The following is a 15,298-nucleotide window of genomic DNA, read 5'->3' as shown; positions in this document are numbered from 1 at the left end:
ATCACAGTTACAGAATATCACTTAATAAAGGCCACCAGAACGAAACACACACGCAACTCACACATTTCACTTCCTGAAATTAAACAGACACTTTTTATATTTCACATGCAGGACATTTTTAACGAGTTACACAAAGTGGCGTTCCACACTGGTGATGCGCTGCAAAAAACAAAACTGAATCTCAACAAACCTGTCTATAATTTCTCAAAATAAGATTACAAACAAAACAAATATTAGATTATGAAGATGTTTTTAGCCAAATGTTACTACAAGCAAAAACATCTTGTTTAATTAACTGATCAGTTTGTTGGGAAATAAATTAACTACTGTAGCTAAATGATCTGTTAATGGAATGAGACACTTTAGCTCATAATTTCATTATAGCTCAATTTTTCATAATTAGTTACATTTGGCTGGAAATAATCTTATATTTCGTTTGTTTTTATTTTAGTTGGAGAAATTAGAGATTTAAGAATATTTCACTAACATGCTAAGATTTTTTACTCGTACACCTGATAAGATGCTTTACTACATTCTTCATGCAGCGCTCTCGTGTAGAGAAAGTTCTGGTCAGAGGGAAAACAACATGTCACACTGAGTGAACGTCCATCAGGATAAATGAGGAGGAGAACATCGGTGTACTGAATGTTGATCCCGCTGTTAGTATTGTTTAGCCATATTCAGTTATTACTTTATCGTGTTTACTAATAATAATCCCTAAAAGCCAAACGATTAGGGCTTTAACGCAGCAGGAACAAAGAAACTGATGAGAAACTCTAAAGCACATTTCAGTCATTTCAATGATGCGCCTAATTAAGCCTCCATTCTCCAGTTCTCTGATTAAAACCCCGCCCCCGAGTGTAAGTGAGGGCAGTGACTGCATTTCAGCGCATCATGAGTGTGACACAGGGGTGAAAGTGAAAAGCCTTTAAACTCTTCTTTTTTATACTGGATTGTTTTGTGATATCTGTCGTAGTGTATTGTACAAACTGCAAATAAATAAACACTCATCGTCTATACCGCTTAATCCTGTACTGAGGGGCCCAGGGGGCGGAGCCTATCTCGGGGGACTTAGGGCGCGAGGCACGGTACACCCTAGGCAGGTGCCAATTCATCCCAGGGCTCACACACACACACACACACACACACACACACACACACACTACAGGCCATTTGGGAACGGCAATTACCCTAACCTGCAGGACTGTGGGGGGAAACCCACCAAGCACAGGGGGAACATACACACTCCATGTACACCCAGACAGGAATTGAACCCAGAACCTGAAGGTGCGAGGCGACAGTGTAACCACTACACCACCATGCTGCCTAATAAATAAACAAAAATAAATAAACAAATAACAGGCTGAAGAAATGAGCTTAAACAAAAGAAGGCTTCAACTCTCTCCTCTTTGTGTGTGTGTGCGTGTGTGTGTGTGTGTGTGTGTATGTGTTCTCTGTATGTGTTCTCTGTAAGTGTGTGTGTGTGTGTTTTCTGTAAGTGTGTGTGTGTGTGTGTGTATATGTGTTCTCTGTAAGTGTGTGTGTGTGTTTTCTGTAAGTGTGTGTGTGTGTTCTCTGTAAGTGTGTGTGTGTGTGTGTGTGTATGTGTTCTCTGTAAGTGTGTGTGTGTGTGTGTGTGTGTGTGTGTTCTCTGTGAGTGTGTGTGTGTGTGTGTGTGTGTGTGTGTATGTGTTCTCTGTATGTGTTCTCTGTAAGTGTGTGTGTGTGTGTGTTCTCTGTAAGTGTGTGTGTGTATGTGTTCTCTGTAAGTGTGTGTGTGTGTGTGTGTGTATATGTGTTCTCTGTAAGTGTGTGTGTGTGTGTATGTGTGTGTTCTCTGTAAGTGTGTGTGTGTTCTCTGTAAGTGTGTGTGTGTGTGTGTGTGTGTGTGCGCCCTGTAGTGAGTTGTCACCCCACCCAAACCCTAAACCAGGGTGTTTAAACCAGGGTGTATCTACCCTCCATGCACCCCGAGCACGCTGGGACAATCTCCAGGATAAGCGCTATAGTGAACAGATAGCCGTGCTTCAGGGCGTGGCACCACCTCGTCCCCAGGTCACACGTGTGTCCCGCACGTCACTATTTCCCCGACATGTGATTACATCACTATCTCCAAACCCTTTAATCGTACCAGTTCTTTGCTGAACAGCAGCGGGTTCCTCCTGTGATGCGCCACCGCCCAGGTGATGAAGTTCTGCACGTGCTCCAGCTGGCTACAGAGCTCTATCGCCCCCTGCAGCTGGTCCTCCAGATGCTGCTTAAACCCGCTGGAGATGCTCTGTACGGAGACAAAGACACTCATGCAGCCAAAACCCAAATGAGTACTGAATAGACCTCTGCTTTCATGCAACATTAAACAAGGATGACATGATCTTCTGCACGCTCCATCTACGTCCACGGTCAGCTGCGTGCTACGAGAGGAAAAGACAAAGGGAAGAAAATGGAGGAGAAAGTAATTACCTCCAGTTGCTCTATTAATAGGTTGGCCCGCTTGTTCAGCTCGTTCATCATTATCATCTTGGCCATTTTAATCTGGTTTTCAGCCTTCCTCTGTGTGATCTTTACGCTGTGAAGTCTGTAAAAAATAAAACACAGGAGAGGAATGAACACCGGAATGTCAGGATGTGACGATGTGGATACGGAGGATACGGATCCTGAGACGTTCCTCTTCATTAACGTTAAACTCAGGCTCGGGATTTGGCGTGGTGTCGATTAGACGCTGAAAGATTGAGAGCCTAAAGGTCTGGTGCATTATCTGGTGAAATCACCACTTATGGATGACCTTCAGTGCTGCTGTGTATCTGTAAGTGAAACTGTATCTGTCCATCATGTCGTCAGAGCCTTCAGTGTGAGATGTCTCGAGACTAAAGAAAACGTGTGCTGGTGTTCGACCAGATTCGGTCCGTGGTCCTGATCCTCACCTGCCCTGAATCTGCTTGGCGGTGTTCTCCACAGCTGATCTCTTCTCCTCCACCCGGGCCATCAGGTTCTCCAGAAGCCAGCGTTGATCCTGTAAAGCCTTGCCAACGTGGACCAGCCTGCGGACCAAAGCAAATCCAAATTAATTAAGTCTTAATTATTAATACCGAAAAATGATAGGTCTAACAGGTTCTGCAGTAAATCAGGCTGGAGATCAGGAACACTCGAGAACCTCAAGAACATTTAGATCTACTCCCAAATAAAACTGAATCCTCTGAGATGAGACAGAATGACATCATCAAGGCTTTCTGCAAATGTATTTCTTAAAGGTCTGGATGATTAAGACCTGTGTGTGTGTGTGTGTGTGTGTGTGTGTGTGTTTGAATTTAGTGTGTGTGTATGGGTGTTGGAGTTCCACGGACATTTGTGTCATTTCCTGACTTTGTGTGTGAGTTTCGTGTCCTCCGCGCTCACCGATGGTCCTTGTGTGCAGACAGGTGGCAGATGCTGCAGGCCAGAAGGTCACACGTCTCACAGAAGAGCTCCAGAAGCTCCTGTTTATGGAGGGGACACATGACAACCGCACGACCACAACAAGCCGAACCTGAGACACACGAGACGACAGGAGACGGGGTAATTAGGTGACATGCATTTCAAAATGCTACAACGTCAGAAGGTGTGAGCAGGCTTATTAACACACACTCATTATACAGCCAAGTCCAAAACTATTGGCACCCAACACAAAATACACAAACTGTTGTCAACCTGTGTAAGTCAGGTAACGGATATAAGAATCACACACACACACACACACACACACATAAACAACATAAAGCTCCTGAACTTTAGTAACCTTACCGCAGATAGAGCCATGTTTCTGTGGTCTAATGAACCCCATCAGCATGTGGTGCAGAAAGGGAACCGAATCAAAGAGAAAAACTCCAGGTTTAAAAATGTGGACTCAGTAGAGTCAGAAACCAGGTTGCCTCTGCCAGGTGGTTTAATGAATGAATGAATGAGACAGAATTCACATCCAGATCAACAGAGAAGCGGCTACATCACTACATCACTACATCACTACTTCACTACATCACTACATCACTACTTCACTACATCACTACATCACTACATCACTACAGCACTTCATCACTACATCACTACATCACTACAGCACTTCATCACTACATCACTACATCACTACATCACTTCATCACTACATCACTACATCACTACATCACTACATCACTACAGCACTTCATCACTACATCACTACTTCACTACATCACTACATCACTACAGCACTTCATCACTACATCACTACAGCACTTCATCACTACATCACTACAGCACTTTATCACTACAGCACTACATCACTACAGCACTTCATCACTACTTCACTACATCACTACATCACTACATCACTACATCACTTCATCACTACATCACTACATCACTACATCACTTCATCACTACATCACTACATCACTACATCACTACATCACTACATCACTAGATCACTACATCACTACATCACTACATCACTACAGCACCAGATCACTACAGCACTACATCACTACATCACTACAGCACTACATCACTACATCACTACATCACTACAGCACTACATCACTACAGCACTACATCACTACATCACTTCATTACTACATCACTACATCACTACAGCACTACATCACTACATCACTACATCACTACAGCACTTCATCACTACATCACTACATCACTACAGCACTACATCACTACATCACTACATCACTACATCACTACATCACTACAGCACTTCATCACTACATCACTACAGCACTACATCACTGGATCACTAGATCACTACATCACTACATCACTACATCACTACAGCACTTCATCACTACATCACTACATCACTACAGCACTTCATCACTACATCACTACATCACTACAGCACTTCATCACTACATCACTACTTCACTACATCACTACATCACTACAGCACTACATCACTACATCACTACATCACTACATCACTACATCACTACACCACCACATCACTACATCACCACACCACTACACCACTACATCACTATATCACCAATCACTACACCACTACACCACCACACCACCACACCACTACACCACCACACCACCACACCACCACACCACTACATCACCACACCACCACACCACTACATCACCACACCACTACATCACCACACCACCACACCACTACATCACCACACCACTACACCACTACATCACTATATCACCACATCACTACACCACTACATCACTACAGCACTTCATCACTACAGCACTACATCACTACAGCACGTCATCACTACATCACTACAGCACTACATCACTAGATCACTAGATCACTACATCACTACATCACTACAGCACTACATCACTACATCACTACATCACTACATCACTACATCACTACTTCACTACATCACTACAGCACTTCATCACTACATCACTACTTCACTACATCACTACATCACTACATCACTACATCACTACATCACTACATCACTTCATCACTACAGCACTACTTCACTACATCACTACATCACTACAGCACCAGATCACTACATCACTACATCACTACAGCACTACATCACTACATCACTACAGCACTACATCACTACATCACTACAGCACTACATCACTTCATCACTACATCACTACATCACTACAGCACTACATCACTACATCACTACATCACTACAGCACTACATCACTACATCACTACTTCACTACATCACTACATCACTACAGCACTAGATCACTACAGCACTACATCACTACAGCACTACATCACTACATCACTACAGCACTACATCACTACATCACTACATCACTACAGTACGTCATCACTACATCACTACATCACTACATCACTACATCACTACAGCACTTCATCACTACATCACTACAGCACTTCATCACTACATCACTACATCACTACAGCACTTCATCACTACATCACTACATCACTACAGCACTACATCACTACATCACTACATCACTTCATCACTACATCACTACATCACTACATCACTACATCACTACATCACTACATCACTACATCACTACATCACTACAGCACTTCATCACTACATCACTACATCACTACTTCACTTCATCACTACATCACTACAGCACTTCATCACTACATCACTACATCACTACAGCACTTCATCACTACATCACTACATCACTACATCACTACAGCACTTCATCACTACAGCACTTCATCACTACATCACTACAGCACTACAGCACTACAGCACTTCATCACTACATCACTACTTCACTACATCACTACATCACTACAGCACTACATCACTACATCACTACTTCACTTCATCACTACAGCACTACTTCACTACATCACTACATCACTACTTCACTTCATCACTACATCACTACAGCACTACATCACTACATCACTACTTCACTTCATCACTACAGCACTACTTCACTACATCACTACATCACTACTTCACTTCATCACTACATCACTACAGCACTTCATCACTACATCACTACATCACTACAGCACTTCATCACTACATCACTACATCACTACTTCACTTCATCACTACATCACTACAGCACTTCATCACTACATCACTACATCACTACAGCACTTCATCACTACATCACTACATCACTACATCACTACATCACTACAGCACTTGATCACTACATCACTACTTCACTACATCACTACAGCACTTCATCACTACATCACTACATCACTACATCACTTCATCACTACATCACTACTTCACTACATCACTACATCACTACAGCACTACATCACTACATCACTACTTCACTTCATCACTACATCACTACTTCACTACATCACTACATCACTACAGCACTACTTCACTACATCACTACATCACTACTTCACTTCATCACTACATCACTACAGCACTTCATCACTACATCACTACATCACTACAGCACTTCATCACTACATCACTACATCACTACATCACTACATCACTACATCACTACATCACTACATCACTTCATCACTACATCACTACATCACTACATCACTTCATCACTACATCACTACATCACTACATCACTAATGCAGACATGTGTTGATGATACTCATCTACAGTCAAGCCTTGACCTCCTGGCAGAGGCACCGCGGCTTCTGGATCAACCAGTGAGACGCAAAGTACATTCTCAGCAATGACCATGTCAGTTACTGAATTTAACCACTGGTAACCCTCTCTCTCACACACACACACACACACACCGACACACACACAATGCAGAGAATATCAAACAGAATAAACTGCTGTGTATGTAGGATGGCCTGCAGCTCTAATCTCCTGAGGCATCACAGGAAATGACTCAGAGATGTTTCTCTCTTTGTGGTAAACTTTAATAAATATTAACTGCTGGGGTGCCGTTAATTTTAAACCCGGTGCTTTTGCAGAGATGTTACACATCTACACACTACACATCTTCTCTGTATGCAAGCGTGCGTTATCTTAGACCTTAATTATCTATTACCGGACAACTGTTCGCTCTTACATAGGGTGCCAATAATTATGGACCAGACTGTTGATTTCATCACAATGTGATTTTTCAGAAATGACGTGATCTTCGTCTGTAGTGAGCAATAATACAAAGAGGTAGTTGGTTTCAGTGTGTGTAAAATAGACAAATTGCTGACGTTGTGTGAAACCAATAAACACTCTGCACCTCGTTACATTATAGTGTTTATTTAATTTATAAAGAAATATAGCAACTTGGAAACACACAAACACACATCCTGGGGAATTCTGGGAAACCTAGGAATGAGAGACAGAAAAAGAAAAAAAGAAAGACAGAGAGAGAAGAACAAGAGAGGACGAAATCATCAGCAGGTTATTTAAATACAAGAAAATAAGCCTGCTTGACTGTTCAGTTCAGAGTGAAATAAACAAGGACGTGATGCTGAATGATTTTCTCGTCCTTGTCCTGAAGTGACTCGAGTCACAGTGAGCGTCTCGCGCGACCCCGCGGCTCGACTCGCCAAACCTGCCAGCTTTAATGTGCTGCCCGCCAATCAGGACGACTAGCAGGCTAACGTTCACCAGGCTCTCAGTCTGGAGCAGAGACAAGCATGTTCTCACACACACACACACACACACACACACACACACACACACACACAGACCACACACTTTATGAGCGACGAGAAAAGTCAGCCTCAGAGCTCTGCTACTGACCACATCCTGTACATCAGAGCTGCACTTTCTCACCTTCAGCTGCTGCTATTCTCTCTCTCTCTCTCTTCCTCTCTCTCTCTCTCTATTTCTCTCTATTTCTCTCTCTCTCTCTCTCTTCCTCTCTCTCTCTCTCTATTTCTCTCTATTTCTCTCTCTCTCTCTCTCTCTCTTTCTTTCACATGCACACAAACACTGCATATTTTTTTTCCTTTCCTCTCTCTCTCTCTCTCTCTCTCTCACAGCACCGAAACACACCACGCCAAACACAACACACTCCCGTGCACTGTAGATCGGACTGGAGATCAGACTGGCTCGGTCCAAACTCCGGCTTTGCGCTGAGCCAGCACCGCTTTCAGAAACTGGGTCAGAGCGAAAAAAACCACATAGAGAGCTACAGAGAGATCATTAATCATAGCTTTTACTGAGAACAGATTAAATACGTGTTCGGTTCTGCACAGAGAGAGAGAGAGAGCGAGGGAGCGGGGAAGAAAATGAAAAAGATGAGATAGTGAGACTGGGTGCATAAGTATTCACACCCCTCTGTGAACTCTTCCACATTCTGTAGTGTTACAGTCAGAAAATAAAATGGGATTTAATTGTTAAATTCTGTTCCATAAATCTACACAAAATAACCCAAGTGTGTGAGGAGGCAATCAATCACAAACATAAAAGTTCTCACTGCATAAGTATTCACCCCCTCACGCAGCCAGTCACCGAACAGGCTGAACAGCAGAGTGATAACGATCTGTGTGTTAATAAAGTGTCATGTGACCTCAGTATGAGTCCACGTGCTCCTGAGAGAACCCAGACAGCATCAGGGAGACCAAGGAGAGATCACACACACACACACACACACACACCTCTGCTACAGTACAGTATCCAAACTATTAAACCGTTCAAGATGTTAAGATTACTGCAGGACCACGCCTAGAGAAGAGCGCCACCTGTAGTTAGTGAGAGTGTAAGGGCGAGATTTAGTCTGAGACACAACCTACAGCTTCCTCATACAGTATACAGCTCTACATTTATACTTTTTCGGTTCATATCAAATAAAACTGAATTAAATTAAATCAAGTCTTTTCTCCTTCAGATCTGATCCTCCTGGTTATGATGATCTCTGGACCTTTAATATAAAGTGAATTATAATTGAGCTGAGCAGGTGACGGTTCTAAAAGATCCGTGTGAGTTTTACCGTTGAATCGACGTTCTTCTGCATCTGACCTCGTCTGCAAGTTATGCAAATCATGGGATTCAATCATGCATTCAGGAGGTCGTATAAAGTCATTAACCTACTAGTAACCTTTAGAGGGTGAAACCAGATGAGGATCACCAGGCATTTCACCAGACATGATTTAATCATTATAAGTTTTAACTGCTCTTATTCTAAATAACACAACATTCTGCTGCTTCTTTCTAGACATAAATGAATAAAATAAGCAAAATTTAAGAGACATTCAAGTCAAACCGGGACTTGGTGATAAAGTTTCTGGTGAATAAAGATGTAAAAGTGATTGACATTTACAGAAGACTTCAGTCACAGTAGGGTGATGAGACTCTAAGTCCGTAGGTCTGTGAGCGATGATCCCGCCCGAGGTGTTTTGGAGAACACGGCAGTCGTTCCCGTGAAGATTCAGAGAGTGGAACACCTAATCCTCGAAACTCAGAAGAGACACACCTGTGCTGTCAGGGACGATCTGACCATTCTGATTCATACACATACACATACACATTCCATACAAACTGAAATCATTCTTTTGACTGTGTAAAGCTGCTTTGCAACAATGACAATTAATAAAAAAAGGAGTTTTTACTCTCAGAACTGTGTTCTGTTATTCTACACAATTAAAAGTCCCGCTTTGACTTGAACATCCCACAGACAACAAAATTAGTTTAAGCTTAAAATTAGAACAAAAATCTCTAGAAATAGGTTTAATAATCGTATCTGTGGTTTAATGTAATCTCTGAATGGAAAATGTTCTGGAACTGTGAGAGCGTTCAAGACCTTTTAACTCCAACTGTTTCTGTGTCGTTTCGGATCCACTCGATTCTAATCCTGACCTCGAGCTTCGGTCCTAATAATGAGACTCGGCAGCAGATCAGTATCTACTCTTCTCTTTAATGTACAAGACCTTTAAACTTGTGCTTCATACAGTGAAGATGTTCATAAACCTGCAGTTATAAACCCAGATGCACAGATGAGGTGATAGATAAGAGAGGAGGAGAGGAACATGCCTGGCTCCGGCGGCGCTGTGGGACTGCTGGAGCTGGGGTGATGCCTCGACTCGGGCGGGGCGGGCGCTAACGCTCTCTCGTGCTGGTGCAGGTCCGTACATTGGAAACACAGCCACTTGTTGCAGAAGGTGCACAAACTCTGGGCGAGTCGCGGCTCCGGACATTCAGAACAGCACTGGAAGGACAAACACAGAGGACAAGAAGTGGAACAACGCACGGGTCAGAGCGCGGATGCTATTCCTGGAGCTGGAGTTTAAAGCGTCCCAGCAGACATCACAGCATCTTTACTGAGGACGACTTTATGCCTCGACTCCATCAGATCAATCAGGGCTCAATGTGTGTAACATAGAAATGCATCATTATTTATACAGAGGTCATCTCAGGTGGGCGGAGCCAAAGAGGTAAAGCAGGTGTACTGTGTAAGCTGTATATAAAGCTCCAGTGACATCCTGTATATACACAGTGACAATCTACTGTATTTCACTTCAGGATTACACCATGACAGGGTGGCGCTGTTACAGCAAACTACAGGTACAGGTCGTCCCCAACTTATGAACATTCGAGTTATGAATTTCTGCAGAAACAAACGAAGATGTATTGTACAAAAAATAGACGCTGCAGTGCAGCAATATTTACAATCATAAACAATCATTTCAGCATGTAAGTGAATGTATAAAATGTCTTAAGTCTGGTATATTAATAATAAGACTCACTTTGTTGGACTTAAGAACAAATTGGACTTACAGAACTCTCTATAACTGGGAACAGAACTCGTCTGTAAGTCGGGACTCCCTGCACTCACGCGTACACACCCTAGTCTTACTGTTACAGCTGTTACAGGCTGATCATGTTTCTAATCCTAATTTTCCTAATCACATCTCCAGCTGTTTTGTTCCACACTGAATTACCAGCACTGACAGTTTGTTCTGGTTGATTAATCCGTTGTGAGTTTCAATCTAATTATAGTTATATGCATGTCGCTGCGCGTTCCTGTTCTCAGTGACGTTACAGCAGCTATAAACACTCACCTGCCTCGCCTCGCCTCACTCTCTCATAGATAATAAGATAAAACTCACAGCGTGTCATGTGACTGAGAAACCGCAAAGCAGCGTGAACTCCTCTGTGCTGCTGAAGATGTTTCTGACCGTTACACAGTGCTGACGCTGGAGACTCCTTCCTTACACTGATGTCTCTCACACACACACACACACACACACACACATATTCACACACACACCCTGCCTTACAGAAAACCTGACCATATTAGCAATTAAACAAGTTTCTAATCTGTTTATTATCTTTGGCGCGTCGTCTGCGTATCACCTGCACGACTGTCAGTGCTGCTGCTACAGAGAATTAATCAACATCACCTCAACCAATCAGGATCAGAAATCAGTTCAATTGTTCTCCAACTCAAGTTGTGTATCTTAGCGGTGACACATGACAGAAAAACAACACCACACCTTAGTTTCGGTTCATCAACCTGAAAAACAAAGACATGCAAACACAAGCAAAACCTCCATCAGAGGAACGCGAGGAAAGCGTCTCACCTTCTCCATGACTGTCCCGCGCTGGGAGACTCCTCCAGGTCACGCCCAGACTCCGGCGCAGTCAGACAGCTCTACCTGAGACAGGAAGGAGTAGAGTGTAACCCAGGTGACGATGCAGGCTACCTGTCCTGTCTCACTCTCCGTGTCTGTCTGTCTGTCTGTCTGTCTGTCTGTCTGTCTCCCAACTAACCACCAAATGATGGCGCTTACACGTCCTGTCTCTCTCTGTCCTCTGTCTGTCTCTCATCTCTTTCTCTCTGTCTCCTTTTGTCTCTTTCTCTCTCCATCTCTCTCTGATCCTCCTCTTAACTCAGCATCTTCATAATAAATGTGAATCAGTCAGAGCTGATAATTATTTCTTTTCTAGGGCGAAATTTCCCCAGAAGCTCTCGTTTCCCAAAATGGAAGGAGGAGACGTGCTGAGTGACCTACAACGATTTACAGCCGCGTGTGGCATGCGTGAGGGAACTGTATGTGCACGTGTGTGTGTGTGTGTGTGCGCGCGCCTAATAGGAGCCAATTCTGCCCACTTCCTCCTTGACGTCCCTGGATAAGGCTGAGATAAGGACACATCCCTCCAGACGGCGGAGACGCGGGGAATCAGGGTTAAAACTCCAGCTTCATGAGACGAACGGATCACGGCACATCACATGACCCGATACAGCGCTCTCTAAAGCTCACGCTTAATTAAGATTTTATCCTATTTCACTTTGCATGTGAGGAAGCGGCAATGAAGATTTTTACAAAGTGAGGAAAGACTGAAGACTCATAAAGACTCATAAAGACTTACAGACATTATAAACATTAATAAAGACTGTAACACTAATGAACACTGATGAAGACGGGTCGCCTCTGAATGTGATTGGTGTAAGGAGCAGCGCTCGGCCTGTGTGTGTGTGTGTGTGTGTGTGAAGTAAACAAGCTGAACTGTAATTTCACACATCAGCTCAGTATGAAACCACCAGAACAAAACCACGTGTACTGCTGCGAGTCTGCCTGACAACAACCCCTGCAGCCTGACCTACAAATCTGACACGTCTCTCATCCTCAGAACAGCACAGGGGAGCTTAAAACCAGCCGATTCCCTGTTGTGTACCAGCAGACCCACTTTAAAAAACACAATTAGCCATCACTCGATCCTGCTCTCCCTGATACAGACAGACAGACAGACAGGCAGACAAACGGACAGGCAGACAGATAGGCAGGTAGACTGACAGACAAAGAGACAGACAGGCAGACAGATAGAAAGACAGACAGGCAGGTAGACAGAGAGACAGACAGACAGGCAGGTAGACAGACAGACAGAAAGACAGACAGAGAGACAGGCAGACAGAGAGAGAGGCAGACAGACAGACAGACAGATAGGCAGGTACACTGACAGACAAAGAGATAGACAGGCAGACAGACAGAGAGACAGGCAGACAGAGAGACAGGGAGAGAGACAGACAGAGAGACAGACAGGCAGACAAACGGACAGAAAGACAGACAAAGAGACAGGCAGACAGAGAGACAGGCAGACAGATAGGCAGGTAGACTGACAGACAAAGAGACAGACAGGCAGACAGAGAGACAGACAGACAGGCAGGTAGACAGACAGTGACACAGACAGGCAGAAAGAAAGACAGACAGGCAGGAGAGATTTCAGTGCCACTGTCTTGCTTTTCATGTACTTCCATTTAGCTTTTAAAACAAAAGTGCTCCCTCGTTCTCTCTCTCCCTCTCTCCCTCTCTCTCGGTCTCTCCCTCTCTCTCTTTCTCTCTCTCTCTCTTCCACTCCCTCTCTCTCTCTCTCTGTCTCTCTCTTTCACTCCCTCTCTCTCTCTCTCTGTCTCTCTCTTCCACTCCCTCTCTCTCTCTCTCCGTCTCTCTCTCAGTCACGGCTCCTCTGCACCGCTAAGTGAATTGAGTAAAGGGTTCTCCGCTGCCTGAGCGAGCACACGGTTCTCTCTAGAGGAAGTGCATTAATAGAAACTGAAGAGCAGAGTTCTCCCCTGGAAACGCACCTCAGTTAACATCCATTAACGTTGCGGTTATGAGATCACGATCAGGGAATGTCAGAATTATCCCGAGCAGATTGTAATCCTATATTTCCAAACCGCTCATTGCATGTTATCTTCAACTATCTGTGGTTAAAGCTTCATTTCTCAAATCCCAGCTGTAAAGTCTCGGTGAAACATCACCATCTTTTTTTTTTTTTTTGCTCTGCTCTCGGCTGCACGATACATTTCACACACACACACACACACACACACACACACACACACACACACAGAGCTCCAGGTTCGACCACGAACTTGGGTTCCTGTCTGTTGTTCCACATGCTCTCTATGTGTCCCACCTCGGTGTGTGGATCGGTGATGGAGTCACACTCGTCGCTCCCAGGACAGAACCTATATCCATCAGCACCAGATTGAGATCCAAACTTTGCTTCTCTAATTATAAAGTGATGCAGAAAATACAATATATATAATTTTTAAATATGTATCAGTTTGTCCTGAGATGTCTGCACCTAGCCGCCGGGGGTTTAATCCTCGTGTCTAATTCCTGTGTAATCTAGTGTTAAAGCAAATGATGTCAGCTGGGTGTCATTACTTATGCTCCATTTACAGCTTAAGCAAACTAGTCAAGCTTTGTTCTGTGTAGAACATTAAAACTCTAGAATTAAAACCCTGCTGTGGTCTCTGGCCCGGGGGTCAGAGCGAACACGAGAGTTTCTCCAGAATCAGAAATCTGTGATTGTTTTATTCATCTAATTAACACGGTTCCACAGTCAGGGTTCTAAGCTGAAGCGTTCCCCGTCACTGAAACAGGAGTCCTTTACAGGTTTGTTCTGTCTGTGTGAAGCTTCTCCTCTAAAGCATCGACAGATCGCCTTTAAAATAATTAAAGCACTTCAAAGGAACCTTCAGGAACACTGATGCCTCTCAGTAACAACCAAAACACCATCAAGGTCCAAAACCTGTTCCCTTAATGGTTCCTGTGCAGTGAGAGGGAACCGAGTACAGTTCCTGTTACTGCTGAAGAATCAAACTCACATCACGCTCCTACAGGATGGATAAAAGCCTAAAGGGTTCTGATAGTTTAATAAAACACTTTACAGACATTAAGCTCAGTGCTGTGTAGGTTCCCCGTGTTCCCCCAGCGTGGCTCTAACCCTCTGGACATGACTCTGCAGGACCTCTGGGAGGTGTTGTGCAACCTGGCACCATGATGTTGGCGAAGGATCCTTGGCGGAGGTGCTGTGGGCTAGGATTGGGATCTGGGGTGTTTGGGGGCCGGGGCGGGTCGGAGCCCTTGGGCTCTTGGGCCCCATGTGGAGAGGGCGGGGGGGGGGGGGGGTCACTGGGGCCT

The 15,298-nt window shown here is 44.1% G+C and overlaps 1 protein-coding gene across 3 annotated transcripts in view; it reads right to left on the bottom strand.

Moving 5' to 3' along the window:
- trim66 (tripartite motif containing 66) overlaps nucleotides 1-15,298 on the bottom strand; it is a 39,120-nt gene that overhangs the window by 19,940 nt on the left and 3,882 nt on the right. For 2 of the 3 annotated variants that reach the window (XM_053512481.1, XM_053512482.1), the window contains exons 2-7: nucleotides 11,948-12,022; nucleotides 10,398-10,572; nucleotides 3,394-3,523; nucleotides 2,922-3,038; nucleotides 2,461-2,575; nucleotides 2,132-2,278 (exon numbers count right to left, since the gene is read on the bottom strand). In XM_053512481.1, coding sequence (XP_053368456.1) covers nucleotides 2,132-2,278; nucleotides 2,461-2,575; nucleotides 2,922-3,038; nucleotides 3,394-3,523; nucleotides 10,398-10,572; nucleotides 11,948-11,956 — 693 coding nt within the window. In that variant the 5' untranslated portion in view covers nucleotides 11,957-12,022. Of the gene's footprint in view, nucleotides 1-2,131; nucleotides 2,279-2,460; nucleotides 2,576-2,921; nucleotides 3,039-3,393; nucleotides 3,524-3,777; nucleotides 3,904-10,397; nucleotides 10,573-11,947; nucleotides 12,023-15,298 lie in introns of those variants that run through there. The other variant, XM_053512483.1, reaches the window with a different exon arrangement.

The sequence above is a fragment of the Clarias gariepinus genome, chromosome 15 (assembly GCF_024256425.1).
Source record: "Clarias gariepinus isolate MV-2021 ecotype Netherlands chromosome 15, CGAR_prim_01v2, whole genome shotgun sequence".
Taxonomy (NCBI): Eukaryota; Metazoa; Chordata; class Actinopteri; order Siluriformes; family Clariidae; genus Clarias; species Clarias gariepinus.
Note: the sequence above shows the minus strand (reverse complement) of the source record. Positions and strands in the feature narration are given on the sequence as shown.